The sequence below is a fragment of the Polyodon spathula genome, chromosome 20 (genome assembly GCF_017654505.1).
Source record: "Polyodon spathula isolate WHYD16114869_AA chromosome 20, ASM1765450v1, whole genome shotgun sequence".
In the NCBI taxonomy this organism is placed as follows: domain Eukaryota; kingdom Metazoa; phylum Chordata; class Actinopteri; order Acipenseriformes; family Polyodontidae; genus Polyodon; species Polyodon spathula.
In genome coordinates, this window is record NC_054553.1 from 4,405,058 (window position 1) to 4,422,659 (window position 17,602).

Genomic DNA, 17,602 nt, shown 5'->3' on the forward strand with positions numbered 1-17,602 from the left:
GCAGAAATTTCACAAAATAGTCGTGAACAGTAATGGTCAAATCCAGGACTTACTCATTGTTAGATTACCGAAGCATTAACTGTACATTGGTTTAGAGGCTGAAGACGAACAGACACTGTACTGTTTATGCAGCGTAGATTGACAGATGGGGATCAGTTGATTACTGTTCCCTGCTTGGCAGTGTTTTCTCTTGTTTTCGTGGTCTTTCATCTTCAGCAGCTGACGTTCTCTGGATACAAGCACCGGAAAGTCTGAAATGGTTATTGGCTGATGATGTAATCTTAGTTCTGGAAGAAATGTAGTCGAGTGCCCAGACAACCAGGCTTCTTTCATTCAGAAGTCTGAGGCAGTGGGGCGGTGCTGCTGATGCCCTGTGTTTGTCCACTGGGGGGCACTAAGTCTCCTGACAGACAGCTAATCTTTCAGTGTCCATGTTTTTGATTGGCTGAGTCAGTAATGTTGGATCCTGTGCTGCTGGATGGCCAATTTAGATCTCTTTTCAGTGCCTTGAGGATTCCTCTAGAGTGCATTTTAAAAACCTGTTTTTTTTTTATTTATGTATGATGTATTTTCTTTGTGCTTCTGTACATTTTTGTACTAGTTTATCTTTTTTTCAACCCTTAGCTTCCCATCCATTACTTTCTTTCCCTGTGTGGGAAAACAATATATGTTGCTAATACAAAAATGCATACATGCAACATATTTAGCTTCATATGAATGTATGTGAAAGGGGCCCCTTACATACATGTATTTAAAGGGCTGTTTTATATAAAGTATGTACAGAATATGCAACATACTCAATTTAAAATGTTAATGTCATACCTGATGCACACAAACCCATTTTGATTTGGGCTGTTTCTATACCTTTGGTTTCCAAATCTTTTTTCCAGGGAGCCACGGAAGATCCTGCTTCACAAGGGCTCGACGGGACTGGGGTTCAACATCGTGGGGGGCGAGGATGGGGAGGGGATCTTCGTCTCCTTCATTCTGGCGGGGGGGCCGGCAGACCTCAGTGGGGAGCTGCGGAGGGGAGACCGCATCCTATCGGTAAGCCTCCTTCTCCGTCTGTCTGTCCATCCATAGCTCTCTCCAGCTGTCATCTGTGTTCCTGTCTGTCTGTCTGTTGTAACAGAATCATCCCTCTCCGTCAGTCTCATTCACTGTGTCTCTCTTTTGTGTAGCTGCCTGCATATAGTTTGAAATATACAGCATCTGCCTGTCTCTTTGTGATTGTTTTTCTTCTCTCTGTAATTGTCAGTGTCTGTACATCCAATTTTTGCATCTGTGTAGATCTATGTGTCATTCTTTCTGTCTCTTACGTACTATTTCACTGTCTGTCGCTGTCTGTGCTATGCAGTTATCGAAAAAGTAGAATCCACACCTGTGATCGTGCGTATCTGTCCTCTGCAGGTGAACGGGGTCAATCTGCGGAGCGCCACACACGAGCAGGCGGCCGCCGCATTAAAGAGGGCGGGGCAGACAGTCACCATCATCGCCCAATACCGGCCCGAAGGTAGGAACCCAGGTGTGGACTCCCCTTTACTACCGAGTTTTTCATACGATTGCCCCATGGCTGTTATTTCACATGATTTCAGAGCACAGGAGTCAAGAACTGTCTGATCCCCCTGGTGCAGTATCAGGGGCCATGTGTGTTTATTTATTTGTTCTGGACCACTGGTCCAAACCAGACTGCCGTGTATATCCATAACATCTGCCATTGCGCTGGTAAGGAGATATATCAAACTAAAACAATGCAGAGTATTTCCAGAGACACATGACTACCCTGTGTAACCCAGACAATAGTGCATTGAGTATTTACATTGTAACAACACTCCACCTGCGCTGGGGGCGGGGGTCAGAGTCCTGGCGCATTGAGTATTTATGTGCAAGTGTGTGTTTATTACACATGTGTAGACCCAAGCCCAGTGAAATAGTATTGGTAAACCATTAGACCAATTTATGTCATGTACAATATTATTGCTTCACTGTTTCATCTGTTGTGGAACGGGTGTGCTGGCCCTTTAATACAGGTAGCGCTCTCGAAAGGAGGGGTCGGGTTTGCAAGCGCTCTACCCTGGCACATGATTGGCTGCCTTGAGCCGGATTCAGTTTCGGGGATTGGCCCCTACGGAGTTCGACTTCAAACCGGTTTAAACGGTTCGGGTTCTGGCGCCGGTTCGGGAGGAAGGGCACGAGCTTTGTGTGACTGACTGTGACCTCGGGCTGGAAGCAAGCGGAGGAAGAGAGTGAGCGAGTGAGAGCAGAGGAAGAAACAAGAGAAAAACGCTCTCGGTTTGAATTTCAGAGAGGGGTTGTGTGTCATATCGCGGCTGGGGGGGGGATGGGTATGCGACTACCTGCGGAATATTTCCGAGGAGAGCTGAAGGTTTCTCAGCGTTATTAAATTTCTCAAGAGTGAACCGGCAGCCCCCTCCCTGGCGACGCAGTTCCGAGAGTGAGTTCTGCGGCACGGTACTGTAGTGCAATCCGAGGCGCCTTTCCATTCAACCGAGCTGGTTAAAAACGAAAGGCGTTACGGAAGCGTGTTTCCCCCGGAGCGGCTAGGATTGAGTGGGATTGTTCGAGTGTTTCCCAGCAGATGGTTTTGGGAGCCCCAGCTCTTCTCTGCCTGACCCCGACCGTCCGAAAGAGGTGAGGCAAGCAGCACCCATGGCATACACACATAATTTCAGTGTTTATGCGAAGAAACAAACATTATACCTGTAAAAAAGAATGAGGTCATTTACATATTGTGTGTGGCTATTTTAGGCCGCCAAAAGGTAGCGTTTACACTGAAACGTATATAATAAAAAAAATTAAAATATAAATAAACCACATTTAACTGGAAACGTGTCTGATTTCTGATACCTATTTGGCGATCTAATTGTGCAAGCGTTAAGCTGCTTTTCAAAGATCATCAAACCAGTTCAATTTGAACATCAGAAAAAAAACTTCCCCCTGTCAACAGGGAAGACACAGACCTGTCGTTTCTGGTTGCTTTGACTGGAGTGGTTGACGGTTCCACATATTGACAGTATTGCACCCCATATTACTGGGGCAAGGAGACCATTATTTCTGGAAATAGTTTTGGTGTTTTCTTGTTAAACTCAGTGATAGGGATGAACTCTCCGCATGTGTGTTCATATTCAAAACAATGAATTGCACAATGATCACTTCTATCTGCATGTAGTAAAAGTACCACCTGGAGTTTAGAACCATCTGTGATAAAGTTGGCCTTGACATGCAACAGCTGATAAGCTTTTCACTTTTTCTATATATTACCTTCCTGCAGACTTGGAGAATGTGTGTTCAGTTTTTTTTGAAGTACAAAGGAAAATCCCAATGCTAATTTGATGTCTTATACTGGCTTTGATCTTGTCAACAGGAGAGTGTGGTATCTGTTTCAGCATGTGATTTCCATAGCTTTAATATTCTAGATGCAAGCTCTCATTTACATTTCATTTCAAATCCCACCAAAAAGAATCACTAACACCTGGAGAACTGAGCTGTGCTACACTGCTGCTTGGTATCATGCTGTAAACAATTGAGAGCGTTTGCTACATAGTCTGACATTATTCTGCACTGTCCTGTTTACAGATAAAACAATGTAGCTTGTTCACGTCAGTCGATCGTCAAATATATAAATATACTGTATATATAATTGTATTTTCACATTAAGTACCATGTAAGATTAGTCTAGTCGTGTTTTTCTGTTAAAGTGCAAAATTCACGAGCTGTGCAGGCTGGCTTTACAATAATGTTTTCCCATGAGTGATCAAAGCTACTAAATTAAATCAGGTGACATATGTTAGCTGGCACTACCTCATTGTCTCTGCTCAGCAGCTAGCTGGAATTGCACAAAACCAGAACTCGAATGCAAATTGTAAACACGCTGTTGATTTAATTTGGCAATTTTTCTATGTTGCATTCATGACCAGTCTGAGTCTAAAAGTTGAATTTAAGTTAATGATTAATGTGTAGCCTGGCTAACCTTCTCAATCAAACATAAAACTAGTTTACTTATGAATACCTGTTACATTAGAATTTGGTAGAAGAACAAAATAAATAACTCAAGGCGGTACAAATTACAAATCTGAATAATATGCTGGCAAAGTGGAAATGTAGAGTGGGCTACTAAATCTACAGCCGGCATATTTATGTCTTGGGTTAAAACAAACATTTGTTTTTCAAAAAGTATTTCAGTGTATGTCTGAAAATATATGAATGGATAAATTCTTCTATATTAAGTTGATAAGAAGAACAAAAACATGTCACTTCATGTTTGTTTGACTTCAAAGTCTGTGTTTTTTCTTGCTGCTAAATGAACTATTTAGAGACCTGAAAAATAATTTACATAACTCTGGGCAAAAGCAAAGAGCTTTCTGATAACGGCTCCTGTTTTACCAGGACGAGATCTTCTTGTTTGCATGGGTGCACTGCACTGAGTGACCTATTATACAGTCTGCCTCTGCTATTTGACCTTGGCCGGGGAGTGGAGGTTACCTGCAGAATGATTTATAGTCCCCAGTAATATTTAACCAGCCAAACAGACTTCACTGATTGCTCACTAGAATGTGAGTGCTTGTCAATGTTCTTTTTTGATTCCTCCACTTGGTGTTTTCCAGCAAGCCTGATGCTAGTTCAAACCAAGCAGGCATTCTGCTGTCTTGTGAAGATGATGATGATGATGATATAGAGCCCGCTCCAGCTCAGCTTTTCAATCTGTAAATAAGAGTTGACATGAATGAGTACAAAACAGACTTAATACATTGTAGTTTGCAGCACTCGATAGCAGTGTGCTTGTATTTCATTTAATGCTGTTAGTATTTGGCTAATCTCTCAAGCCAGACTGCCTGTGTTTTAGATATCTGTCAACAAAGCCATTTCATCTGAATCCTAGCGCCTCCAACAGCGCTTTCCACTCCAGTACCATGCCAGCATGTTCTGTCTTATAGGGGAGAGTGCTACGGACACCACTGCTTGCAGCATCGGGGGTTATTTGTTGTTCTGCCGAGGCCTGATGCTTTAGTAGTCAATGTTGTATAGTTTATGCCTGTGATGTTTTCATGTTGGCTGTAGTCTGTTTGTTTGCATTCTAAACTTGGCTTTAAGCAACATTCTTTCTGTATGTTTAAAGTGTCACAATGACTGATGCATTTTACTTCAATGACTGCATTCAGAGTTTGCTAGGTGGTTTTGTGAAAGTACTGATGATTCAGAAGTAATGAGATGTATGTGTATTTGGAGGTATTTCCTCCCCATACTATTTGCTTGACTGATCTCTGAACTGGTTCTGCCAGCTTGCATGGGCAGGTAGGGTTTCACTGTACTCTGGTTGCTAGTGGTTACAGGCAGGTGGTTTCAGGTTACATCACCTGATGATGATGTCCTTTCTCTCTGTATGTGTGTTTAACCTCTTCCTTACCTGAGGGGCTTGCAGACAATTTGTGTGGAGATATTAGTTAAGAACCAACTTATCCTTTACCCCCAGGGAAAAGCTCAGATAAGGGTGATTCTTGTTCATGGGTGTCTTTTAAGCAGATTCGTTGGCTGGTTCATTACTTATTACCACTTAGCAGACAAACGCGTGTCAAAGACGAGTACACACTCTGAAAGTATTATTGAAGCACAGGCTTGTGTTATCAGTTGAGAGCATATGTTATTGTGTATCAGAATCTGTGTGAGGGGAGGGGACTGGTAATGGCCCCTTCCACCATCCTAGTTATTTTAGTGTGGACTGCACTAAACTTGAAGGGACCCATTACTGTTGAAGGTACTCCCAAGGCACTGCTGTTTATTGTGGACTTTGTCTATGAAATCTACTTTGGGTTAGGCAATGGGGTCATCTTCCACGCTATTTAGTTTCTGTAATACATACCAAAAAAGGGCCCTGCTAAGATACTGTGGGTAACGGATAGAAACACTCCCTAGTTAGGCACACTTCTTTTGTCACCTCTTACTTGTCCTTCACTTGCAGAATACAGCCGCTTTGAGTCCAAGATCCACGACCTGCGGGAGCAGATGATGAACAGCAGCATGAGCTCTGGCTCGGGGTCCCTGCGCACCAGCGAGAAGAGATCCCTCTACGTCAGGTACAGTACCAACATTCAGCTGTTCTGTATTCACCTTCCTGCCCACACACTTTAAAACAGAACGGAGGAATGACATTGCTGGAGGCAAAAAAGAAAGTACAGTGGGGCTGCAATAGAGTTTCTACTGATAAAATGAATGGTTACAGTGGAGCTTGTTAATGCAGTAGGGTCATGGCAAATTAATGCATCTCTAAGTGGTTTAATTGCTTTTTATTGTGCTGCACCAGTTCATTCAAATGGCAACAGTAAATGCCAACAGTAACACAATAGCCACTGGCCGACCTCATTAATTAAAAACAAATTACAGAAAATGAACGGGCCGTTCTGCTGCTGAAATATTTCTTCAGATTGGTGATGGCGAGTTTAACTGTACACGGGAGATGTAATTGTTCATAGTTTCCTAAGCCTGGATTCATTGTTCAAATGCAACTGGAATTTGTTGTCCATAATTAAGTCACAACAAACCATTTTTTAAAATGCAATGCCCCAAAACTAGGTGTGTCAGCTTATTATTTATTTGTTTATTTATTTATTTTAATTATGTAACTTTCCAAAGTATTCATTTCTGGGAGGCCTATGAAACGGATCCTAATAAAAAAAAAGATGAGTTCTGGATTTAATAATGGCTTTTCAGCAGTTGCTCTTAAAGTTTTCTATGAAACCAAAGGAGTCTGGCTGCTGCTTACTCTTTAAAAGGCCCCTGTTTGTTTAGCACCTGTAAACACATGGGTGCAGAAATATCGCCCTGCTCCAAAATAATGTGGTACAAGACATCAGCCATAATATTGTGTGATGAAGGTTTTACTGCTGTTATACATGGTCGTGCAAGAGAACTCTAAAAGTAACTATATGTTTTGACCCTAAATTTTTCTCATCCTTCCCATCTGACCTGTTAAATGCTAGCGGTAACACAAGCCTGCATTTACTTTTTACTCACCATGTGGAGCTATGCATTGAAAATACTTTACTGTTAATAATGATAAACTGGTGCTATTGTACAGAAGGTATTCAGAACAACGTGTTTACTGACAAGGGGGAGTGGACTCTTTTAAATGGGTATATTACTCTATTTATCGGGTGTAATACATTGCATTCATAGCTGAAAAATGGGGAGTAGCGTTTTCTCTTGCATCCTTCTGCCATTAGTTTTGGTGTAAACGCTACAATATGTTTGTGTAAACGGGTGACCAAGTCCTGACCTGGAGGTTAGAAGGGGGATTGGCAGCTGTTCTTAAACTGAGATTTGAATCCACCTCATTGTTTGATCAGGGTATTGCAGGTTATAAATGCAGGGCTTGTTTGTGTGGAGAGTAGCTCTGTTGTATGAAGTCACTAATCCAGTATGCTTTAAGTGGCTCTGTGGATACAGCATTACTGCAGGACCTTTAACAGCCTTTATTAATGGTGCATCTTTCATCTTTCAAGCATTGTAAAGTAATTAAGCATCCGCGTGAGGAGAGCTTACCTGTACCTGTCAATATGCCACCACCACTATTTTAACTGCTAATCTTCTGAACTATTTTAAATTTCAGCTTCATATTTTAACAGTACAATTCACTTTGACCTTTTGCCTAATGTGGCTGCTTTATTGTGCTTCTGTGACCTTTTTGATTTTCTGGATGATCGACGTAATGCTTTGGCAATACAAATATTAACATTTTACTTTTAAAATCTACTGTATTCCATCAGAGATACCATTTATCTTTTTTTTTTTTTTTTTTTTTTTTGTCTACAAAAAAAACAAAACATTTCTAGTTAATCAAATGCTTTCTTGATTTGCTGTTGAAGAGTGGATCAGTGGGAGTGGGACCCTGTAGAAGCTGAATTAACCCTATCCTCCATTCTGCAGGGCTCTGTTTGACTACGACCGGACTCGGGACAGTTGCCTGCCTAGCCAGGGTCTCAGCTTTCTGTACGGAGACATCCTGCATGTCATCAATGCCTCCGATGATGAGTGGTGGCAAGCACGGCTCGTTACTCCACACGGCGAGAGCGAGCAGATCGGGGTCATCCCCAGCAAAAAGAGGTAGGCTAGCTTGAATGTCTTGGAGAATAAGAGAAAGAACGCAAGTAGAGTCCTACTCGGTCGTGGAGAGAGAGAAATATTTCTCAGGAAACCACAGTCGCCTGCGGTCCCTGTGGGTCTGTGTGTGAGCTTCACTTCCATTTTTCTGATTGTTAGGAGTAACTCATTCAGAAAGTTTGTACTTGGACTGCAGTGAACACTTGTTAACCTGAAATGATGATATGTAGTGGATGGTTACGATTCCCATTCAGGAAGATTGTCAAATGACTTGCCCTGAAACTAACAAGTGGAGGAGCTGAGCAAGGATCCTCTAGCTCCCTGTAATTGTATCTGGTCAGTTTGATCAGTTAATAGCTATTGACTCTATAAATGTTTTGGTTTTTTTATTGAGTTCCTGGACAGTGCCTGTTGGACTTATCTCTTGATATAATGAAAACATTGTGTCTGTTCTACAGAGTTGAGAAGAAAGAAAGAGCAAGGTTAAAAACAGTGAAGTTCCACGCCCGGACAGGCATGATTGAGTCAAACAGGGTGAGTCTTGCTTCTTACTATGTCACTGTCCTTAGACACTGTAGATCAAGTATAGTACTCCTTAATCACCAGAAACCAACATGGAAGGAAACTGACCCAGCTCCCAAAAGCGTGGGAACCGAAGGACTCCTGCCAGAATGATGGGGTCACATTTCAGTCAGGTTTTTTTTTTAAATGTTTCCTCCTGGCAGCAAGGCTGTGTGCCAACACAGTGTGAAGAACGCTGTAAAGTGTGGCAAGGCATTTTTCAAACATACTCTTCATAGATGTGTAAAGTAAGTTTCTTGCCATTACCTATCATCTTGTTAACATCAAATTGTCACATACATATGCCCAAGCACACAATCTAATTCTTGTTCCATTTACCACTCTGCAAGATTTTACTTGCTTTAGGATTCGTTTTGGCTGGCATATGGAATGGTCTTTTACTTTTATTCTATTTACTTTTCCCATGCATTTATCATATTTTCTTTTTTAATTTGTTTGATCCACCCACCTGATGTGGAGTAATCTTTGCCATTGGTTCATTTCTTTGTTTTGCATGAGTAATGTTTGGTTGTCTGCATTGCATTGAAACACACTTTTTTTCTTTTTGTTTTGTTTCTTCACTTCATCTTCATGTTTCTCAGCAGTCAGTCAAATCAAAGCGTAAAAAGAGCTTCAACCTCTCGCGCAAGTTCCCATTTTACAAGAGCAAGGAGAATATTGGGCAGGAAAATGTGGACACGGAACGTAAGTATCAGCGTGCGTGAAGACCTGATGATGCATTTGAAGACTCCTAAGCTATCCACCCCCACGCACAACGGGAGGTTTAATCTCTGTTGACTGAATAGTGCAGGAAGGTGGTGTAGACCTACTAACACTAAGACACTGCAGGCTTATCTTTTTTCTGCCTTCACTCTTTCTTTTGCTCTCTGGGTAGACTTCTACATGCCTTTTCACAAAGTGTGATGGCATGTATCTGTTTTTGTGGCAGAATACTTTTTCTGCTGTTTTGAAGCTGGTTGTTTGCTCGGAATGCAAATGACTGAAATCCTGCCCTGTGGTTGTTCCACTTAGGGTACAGAATGTCATTGAGTTGAAAGAGTTTCACTGTTTCCAGCAGACAGAAACCTCTCAACTCACTGAATTCTGCACAGGTCTGTCAGCCTTTGCTGTGTTCACAGCACACTAACCTCCACTCTGTCTCTACTCTGTTTTTCTTTCTCTGCTCTCGTCTGGAAATTCAGGACTTCCCAGGGTTAAGCGATGACTATTATGGATCAAAGAGTCTGAGTAAGTTTGTGGTTCCCATGTAGCTCCTAATATAAAAGGGACTTGCGGATATACCTAAATTGGAGCCACAGCCTGTAGGCAATTGGTGGACTTTGAAACGGGCCCCATAAAATGCAGCATGCTTGGGGTCATAGTTAAGAAGATTAAACTATAAATTGTTTTTATTCGCTTTTTACTCCCAAGCTGTGACTGAGCAAGTTCCAACTAGAAGTAGTCTCCTGAATGTAAAGGGTTTGCTCAATTTAAACACAATTCAAGGAAGCAATTCATTTCCCATTGCTGGCTATCCTGATAAGAGAAGGGGAGAATTGGGCTTTGTTTTGTTTCCTCATTCTCTTTCCACCACACAAGAAATTAAAAACACACATTCATTATTACACTGATCCAGGGACACTTCATGGAAGTAGGGGACAGTTGCACTAGCCTTTTGCTGAGGGATAATGGGTTGTGTTTACAGGCAGCTTCATGTTATTTCAGTTCAAAGCTAAGCTCAGTGTTTCTTCTTTTTTCCTCCAGAATGTGTGACATCCAACACAAGCGACAGTGAAAGCAGCTCCAGTAAGTGGCGTTCATTTCAATACTTCTCGCTGGGATTGGAGCCTTAACCATCTGTTCCATTTCAACCAGCTTTGTGGGGAGTGGGACATTTTTAATGCTCCAAAATGTGTATTCGTTACATTGTTTATAAATGTACATTCCAGTGCAAATACTGGTGCAATTAATGTCGTATTTATTTTTGCAGAGGGTCAAGAAGACACCATTCTCTCTTACGAACCTGTTACGCGACAGGAAAGTAAGTAATAAATTAACTTTGTTTTTTATTAAACGTCTCCCTCCGTCTGCATAGTTAATGTTATAGACTATGTAGACTACACAGCCCAGAGTTAGTGGTCTTTGAAACTGAAGTTGGGTATATCGAATGAAGGCATGCAAGAAATGTTATTTCTACAGTAATTGTGTTTTTATGGTTTGGTTTCAGTTCACTACACCAGACCTGTGATAATCCTGGGCCCAATGAAGGACAGAATAAATGATGATCTGATTTCAGAGTATCCCCACAAGTTTGGATCTTGTGTACCACGTAAGTGTTCCCATCTCCATATTCATCCTGCACACACTGATTCACGATCCACTGTTGGAGTGACTGTCCCTCTTGAATCTGTGTGTTCCTACAGACACTACCCGGCCTCAACGTGAGACCGAGCTGGACGGCCAGGACTATCACTTTGTTGTCTCCAGAGAGCAGATGGAGAAGGACATTCAGGATAATAAATTTATTGAGGCAGGCCAGTTTAATGAGAACCTGTATGGGACCAGCATCCAGTCTGTGAGGGCGGTTGCAGAGAGGGTAAGTAGAGCGTCTCTTTAATTTGTGTGTCAAACTGACGAAAGATGTGTTTTGTCAAATAAAAAAATCTACGAATTGGTTCCAATAGCCAGTTAGAGCACTTTGGAGCACCAGGAAAGAGTTAGCATAAAAAGCAACACAGTAAACCTGGCACATTTATCATGGACACTGTTACTTGTCTTATGATGTAGAATATAAATTACTTTCACCTGAGAATACATTAGCGTTTTTGTTGGGAATTGTGCTCAGTGATGATCTGTTAAGTGGAATCAGGAATGAACAGAGATGGATGGTACAGAGCACAGTCTGCTTTGTGTTTTTTGTATGGTACATCAACACTGAACCTTCCTTCTTTATAGGGAAAACACTGTATTCTGGATGTGTCTGGGAATGCCATAAAGAGGTTGCAACAAGCACAACTTTTTTCAATTGCCATTTTCATCAAGCCAAAATCCATCGAAGCCCTTATGTAAGTGAGAAACAACAATGGCCTTTATTTGGCAGCTCCTGCTCTTTTATTTTTTACGTTTTTTAAAATGTGCATGTATTCCTGTGACACTTATTTTAATAAATGCCACAGCACCAGTTTGAGCAATTAGGTAGTTCGAGCAGAGAACGATGAGGTGGAGTGTTAAGCTAGCTGTGTGGGTGCCACATTTAAGCTGTTTGTATAGACAGTAACACAAAATCCCACTGATGACACTCTGAAGTGTCATTCTGCACATGGGTGAGCTCCAAACAAGCACTGCATCATTCTCGGTGCTGCCCACATAAACCATGAAAATGGCTGCGTAAGACCGATCGGTGTTCTAACCTGCTCTTTTTTTCTTCTAGGGAAATGAATAAAAGACAGACATACGAACAAGCCAATAAAGTCTTCGACAAGGCAGTGAAGCTGGAGCAAGAGTTTGGGGAGTATTTTACAGGTGGGTTCTTCTTTTTCCGACACTGCTGTAGTTGAAAGGCTTGCTTACTTTTGATGTGTGTGGAGGGGATGCGGGACAGTCAACACTTGCATCGTGAATGGGTCTAATCACATTGGGTTAACCTTTCACAAATGTACCTTTGCTGATGTCAAGTAAGGCAAATTTGTAGTTTTTAAAGTATGCTTTAAGTTACATATTAAGGGATTATGTCTAGCCGTTGCTTATTCAATACAGTCCATTCTTGTTAGGGGATTTGCAGGTTGCTGCAGGGCACACATACTGTGGTACATTTTTGGAATCGCAGCTTCAGTACATGTTGTTAACATACTTCCAATTTTATATTTGTTTAGAGCAAAATGTTTTTGGTGGTAATCATGACAACAGAGGGTATGTAGGTGGAACTTGCATGTGTCTAGGATGTAAGTAAAATAGTCTGTTCCCAAGATGTATCCTTTGGTACCTCAGCCAGTCATGGGTCGCTACTGTCATTCACAGTATACATTATAAATGTTTGTGACAAATGTCCATGACCAGTTTGAAGAAATCCAGAAGGTCTGTATTGCAGTCTGACAGTTGCATGCTAATTACATTTCTTATTTCTTATATGAAACATACGAGTCATTTGCCAGACCATTTGGAGTTTGAAAGGATAGTTCAAATGTAAACAGTTCTAGAATTTAAAGCAAGTGTGATTCCGTATTGGTCACAATGCAGTGCATTTTCTTTCTAGTGGTATTGAAACCTATTCTAATGTTACCTCACTTTTATCAACAGCCATTGTACAGGGTGACTCGCTAGAAGAAATCTACAACAAAATAAAACTGGTAATTGAGGAACAATCTGGTCCCTACATCTGGATCCCTTCCTCTGAAAAGCTCTGAGCGTCCCTTCAACCCCCTGCCTTGGAGCGGGGCTTCCCCACCCCGATCGAGTCCGATCCCTCCCCTTTTTACAGATATGTTGCATATCGAGTTTTATTGTCATCATTCTGTTACTCTTTAAAAACAAATCTTTATCACCATTACAGTGACTGTGCGCATCCCTGCATGAGTTTTTCTGCAATTCCATCGAAGACTGGAAAATGTCATTCGAAATGAATTTTAGATCATTTTAAAAAAAGAAGAAAAAAAAAGAAAAAGCAAAAAAAATCAATTCTGGTCTGCATAGGGACAGAAAGGATCAGCAGAATGCCCTAAAGCATTTGAAAAATGGGATGTGGAGAAGTTTGGCAAGGGGAATCATACAAGTTGAAACGACTTCTGTGTGTTTATAAACTTGCATTATGGACTTGGAGGGTGAGCAGACAGGAAGAGACCATTGAGGTTTTTATATAAGGACTAGTTACAAATCAAACCCCCTGCTGGTACTCTGCTATTCAAGGGATCTTTTCCAATGTTTCTAATTCAGATCAGTGATGAAAAGTACAAACTGCTGCTCACAATTATCACAACCAGCTTGTTGTGTGATTGGTTGCCAGCAGTTTGTGAAGCAGCCATTCAAGATTACTCATCTCCGGAGGTGGGAAGAAAGGAATTATGGGATGCGAATCTATACATTTATATACTGAACAGGAAGATAAAGATTAAAATCCAATGGAAAGATGATTTTACTACATATTAAAAATACACATTGTTTTACACATCATGAAAATTGTCTGCATGGAGGGCTTTCTGATTTTTATTTTTTGAAGCTGCTCTGAATAAGGGAGGAGTGACCTGGGGTCCCTACAAAATCTTAAGCTGCCTTGCAACTAAAATCTGTGAAACTGCCACTAGAATGGCTGACTGTGCAGCTTATATCTTAAGGCTGCTGTATTTTCAGTTTGAACAAATATTTCAATGGCCCTTGAAGATGATTCTCCCTACATGCAAAGGCTTCGTTGTTGAGCCAGTGGGTTAGAATCTTATCTGCATAATTTGAGTTTGTTTTCAGGGGTATCCTAATTAGGGTATGTCTTACAAAGACGATGAAATGACAAATACTCAAGGTCACTCAAATGTTTTAGTAGTTACGCAAAAATTGCAAGTCAAAATCTCCAGGCATCCCAGTCCCCTTCAATGCTACAGTGTGTCTGCAGTATTATAATTGTTTTAGATGCAGATCCTTACAGGGCTCACACCTGCCATATTCAGACAAGATGGTTTTGTGGTACATTCCTCTCAGCTGCTTTTTCTTTACTGTCTTTTTTTAACTTTTATTTTATTTTTTATTATTATTATTGAAACAGCAGCCTGAAAACGGGTAGAAAAAAACTAATGGTAATTCATTTTCAGTAATCTGACAGAACAGAAACTATCATGTTTGTGCGACAGACATGTTTTTATTTAAGGATGGATAGTCCAGCTCAGAACTTGTACTGATACACTTGGTGATCTGGATGGAGGAGGCAGACTATTGGAGGTGGAGGGATGTCACAGTAACTGAGCCTGGTGTATAATTGTGAAAGGGAGTGAAAAAACAAGCTTTTTTGAGAGGGATTTTTTTCATCAAACTAACATATGTATTTAGTACTGCCTTTACCAACTTATTTTATTTTGCATACATAACTGTAAAACTTATATGCTGTAAATCAGTAGATAACAAGGAAGTGCTGTATTATTGACATACCAACACAGTAAAGCACCTGTACAGTTACTTGTGACATCTCTACTGAATTTAGTGCTGAACAGTGTACCTCTTTATAACTTGAGGTTTCCAGTTTGCTGAATGCCTCCCTCTTGCTTTATTGGAACAGAGCATTATTAATAAATAGAGTGAACTTCCACTTTCTTTTGAAGGAGTGGATATTTCACTTTGTGAGCATGCAGGGTATTCACAAGGCCAAGATACACACTGTAATCTACAGGCATTTTCTGAACAGACTTGCTAATCTGTCAAGCACCTCTGTAAAACCAGCTGTAACTAATGTTAACACAGTTCAGGGACTATAGAGAGGGAAAAGAGCCATTATAAATTGCTTATAGACTGTTCAGGAGGTTATTCTAGCTGTAACATTCACCTTATGTCAAGAGTGAGAATCAGTGGAGGGAAACAAATTTCAGGTAAGTACACTTTTCTGTTAGAAGATCTGACAGTACAGACACATGTTAAAACACTACTACTCCCCTGTAAACAAAAACTCCATCCCACTGCTGGCCTGTCTGTCAGTTATTTAGTTATTTTTGGACTTGCGGGTAACGGTAAAGGCTGATACCCACCAGATGCGATGCGGCAAGCAGAACTGCAGCGATGTGTCAAAATGAATAGAAACTATACTTTTGCGAAGTATCTCATACCACAGGCAACGCAGGTGTGGCGCAAAATTAATTGAATCCTATTTTTTGCGGTTTGATGCGTTAGCAAAGGCATTGAGCAATCGGAGAACAGCTTCAATGCATGTGGCCCATCACAGTGAAGCAGTATCCAAAATGACAGAAACAAGACTTGAAAAAGTTCCCAGAGCTGTATGATAAAAGGCATCACAATTATAAAGATACAGATTTGAAAGATAATATATGGGAGTCCATATCGAAGGAACTGGATAAGCCTGGTGTGTATGATTTGTTGCCATATATGTTGATATACCAATCTGTGAAGACACTCATCATTGCCACGTCATGTTAATGAATATGTACCAGTCTTGATCATAGTTTTGTCAATAACACTTTTGAACAGCTGTATAGATCTGGCAGTTTTCAAACCTGTCGCTTCTGGTGTGTGTTCATGTTGCTGCAAAAGTGTCTCGTCGCCAATTTAAAAAATAGCATCGCGTCTGGTGTGTGGAGACCAACAGTAGACGGCATATGTCGTGTATAAAGTTTTAACTACCAATCCAATCCAATTTTTTGACCTGGAAGAATACTGACCTACAGTACTGAGTCTGAACACTGCAGACTGTTTGTGTGTCTGTTATTTATCACAAAGTCGACCTATGAATAAATAGCCCAAAGAATACTTATTTGAGGTTACTGTGCTCTGAGATTTAATCTGTCTACTGCCTTTGTGTTCTTTTTGTGAGGGTGCCACTCTTTGGGCCAGAAGGACTTTCTAAGAAATAAACTGTATTTTTGTCTTTAATTTCTGTCATTGGGTTTTGAGAGTAAGGCTAAGGCTGGCATGGTGTTACTCACCGGTTCAGTAACTGCCAGTAAATCCTTGATTGTACGCTATATTATACTTTCTGTTACAATATGTAACTAACAGGACAATATTGTGTGGGCCCAGGTACAAAAGGAATCCTTGTTGTCATGGTTACCAATCGGTATACTGGCCAAGAAGGAAGGTTTTCCTTTTTGGAATGGACAAAAATATTTTTAAAAAAATAATAAAATATGTGACTATATCAGTCATGGTTTCAGTTTATTTAACCCCTTGTTTCCCATTGAAGCAGGGGAATCTGTCAAGTGCTGCTGGATTCTTAAAGTATTTGATTCTTTTCAGGCATGACTTAATACGGTGTTCATGTTTTCAGCCAGCCTGCTTTCACATAAACACAGTGACAGGAACATGGCCTGTATTTCTTATTCCAGATCTGTTTTCATAAACAGTACGCAATCCTCATGAGTTATAAAAACTGAAATGGGCAAAGCTCCTCTGAGTGAGCCAGTGGAAGGGGTAAGCAACATCAATACTCAAAACTGACACTTTTTTGATGCACCTTTTCACACTTATTTTTTTATTGACTTTATCCACTTTAGTGCACTAACAGAAAAATTCACACTTTTTCAGATAACTAATCATTTAAAAAAATCATTCTACTTTATAACTAGAGCTTCTGATTTAGTTTTTAACTGATAAAAAATGATAACCACACTCCATACAAAAAAAAAAAAGTAATGGATGTATATCCAATAAACACCGGAAAAACACTGGAAATGGTTACTCAATTCATGTTGATGTCCTTTTTTCCCCGTGGGGTGGGGGAAAAACTTACCAGTATTGTTGGGAAATGTCCCACCTTCCTGACTTGAATCACGCATTGACTCGTTCTGAATACTTTACCCCAGCTACTGAGTGCCAGCAAATTCCTACATTTGATTTGGAGGATTGTAACACACTTGTAGAACAAGATGTTCTTGCTCGTGACTTTTAAAGCTGCACTATAGTAAGTAGTATTGACATGCTTGTGGAATTTAAAACAAAATTGCAGAGAAAAATGTAAAAAAAATGCCTAAACACAAAAACCCCAGAGGAATATGCCAGTGACCATAAGGATTTCATCGTGTAAGACGGCAAAGGAAAGAAGGTACAAAAAAAACAAAGTAACCAAAAACAATTTCAAGCAGTATATAAAAAGCGAAAGCCCCCCCCCCCAAAAAAAAACTATTTACATATTACCCAAAAATAGCTAAAAATAAGCAACGAAAAATTAAATTCATAAAAAAACAAAAAGCCCTATTTATAATGGTAGTTGAAAACAATTTGC

At 40.5% G+C, this 17,602-nt stretch overlaps 1 protein-coding gene across 15 annotated transcripts in view; it reads left to right on the forward strand.

Annotated features, from left to right (window-relative positions):
• Positions 1-16,519, forward strand: part of dlg3 (discs, large homolog 3 (Drosophila)) — a 57,487-nt gene extending 40,968 nt beyond the window's left edge. For 4 of the 15 annotated variants that reach the window (XM_041219905.1, XM_041219911.1, XM_041219914.1 and 1 more), the window contains 13 exons: positions 891-1,047; positions 1,411-1,513; positions 5,978-6,092; positions 7,942-8,118; positions 8,574-8,649; positions 9,282-9,381; positions 10,441-10,482; positions 10,667-10,717; positions 10,904-11,005; positions 11,100-11,272; positions 11,632-11,741; positions 12,107-12,198; positions 12,973-16,519. In XM_041219905.1, coding sequence (XP_041075839.1) covers positions 891-1,047; positions 1,411-1,513; positions 5,978-6,092; positions 7,942-8,118; positions 8,574-8,649; positions 9,282-9,381; positions 10,441-10,482; positions 10,667-10,717; positions 10,904-11,005; positions 11,100-11,272; positions 11,632-11,741; positions 12,107-12,198; positions 12,973-13,079 — 1,405 coding nt within the window. In that variant the 3' untranslated portion in view covers positions 13,080-16,519. Of the gene's footprint in view, positions 1-890; positions 1,048-1,410; positions 1,526-5,977; positions 6,093-7,941; positions 8,119-8,573; positions 8,650-9,278; positions 9,382-9,878; positions 9,925-10,440; positions 10,483-10,666; positions 10,718-10,903; positions 11,006-11,099; positions 11,273-11,631; positions 11,742-12,106; positions 12,199-12,972 lie in introns of all 15 variants that reach the window. The other 11 variants (XM_041219908.1, XM_041219912.1, XM_041219913.1 and 8 more) reach the window with 5 other exon arrangements.
• Positions 16,520-17,602: the final 1,083 nt, after the last annotated feature.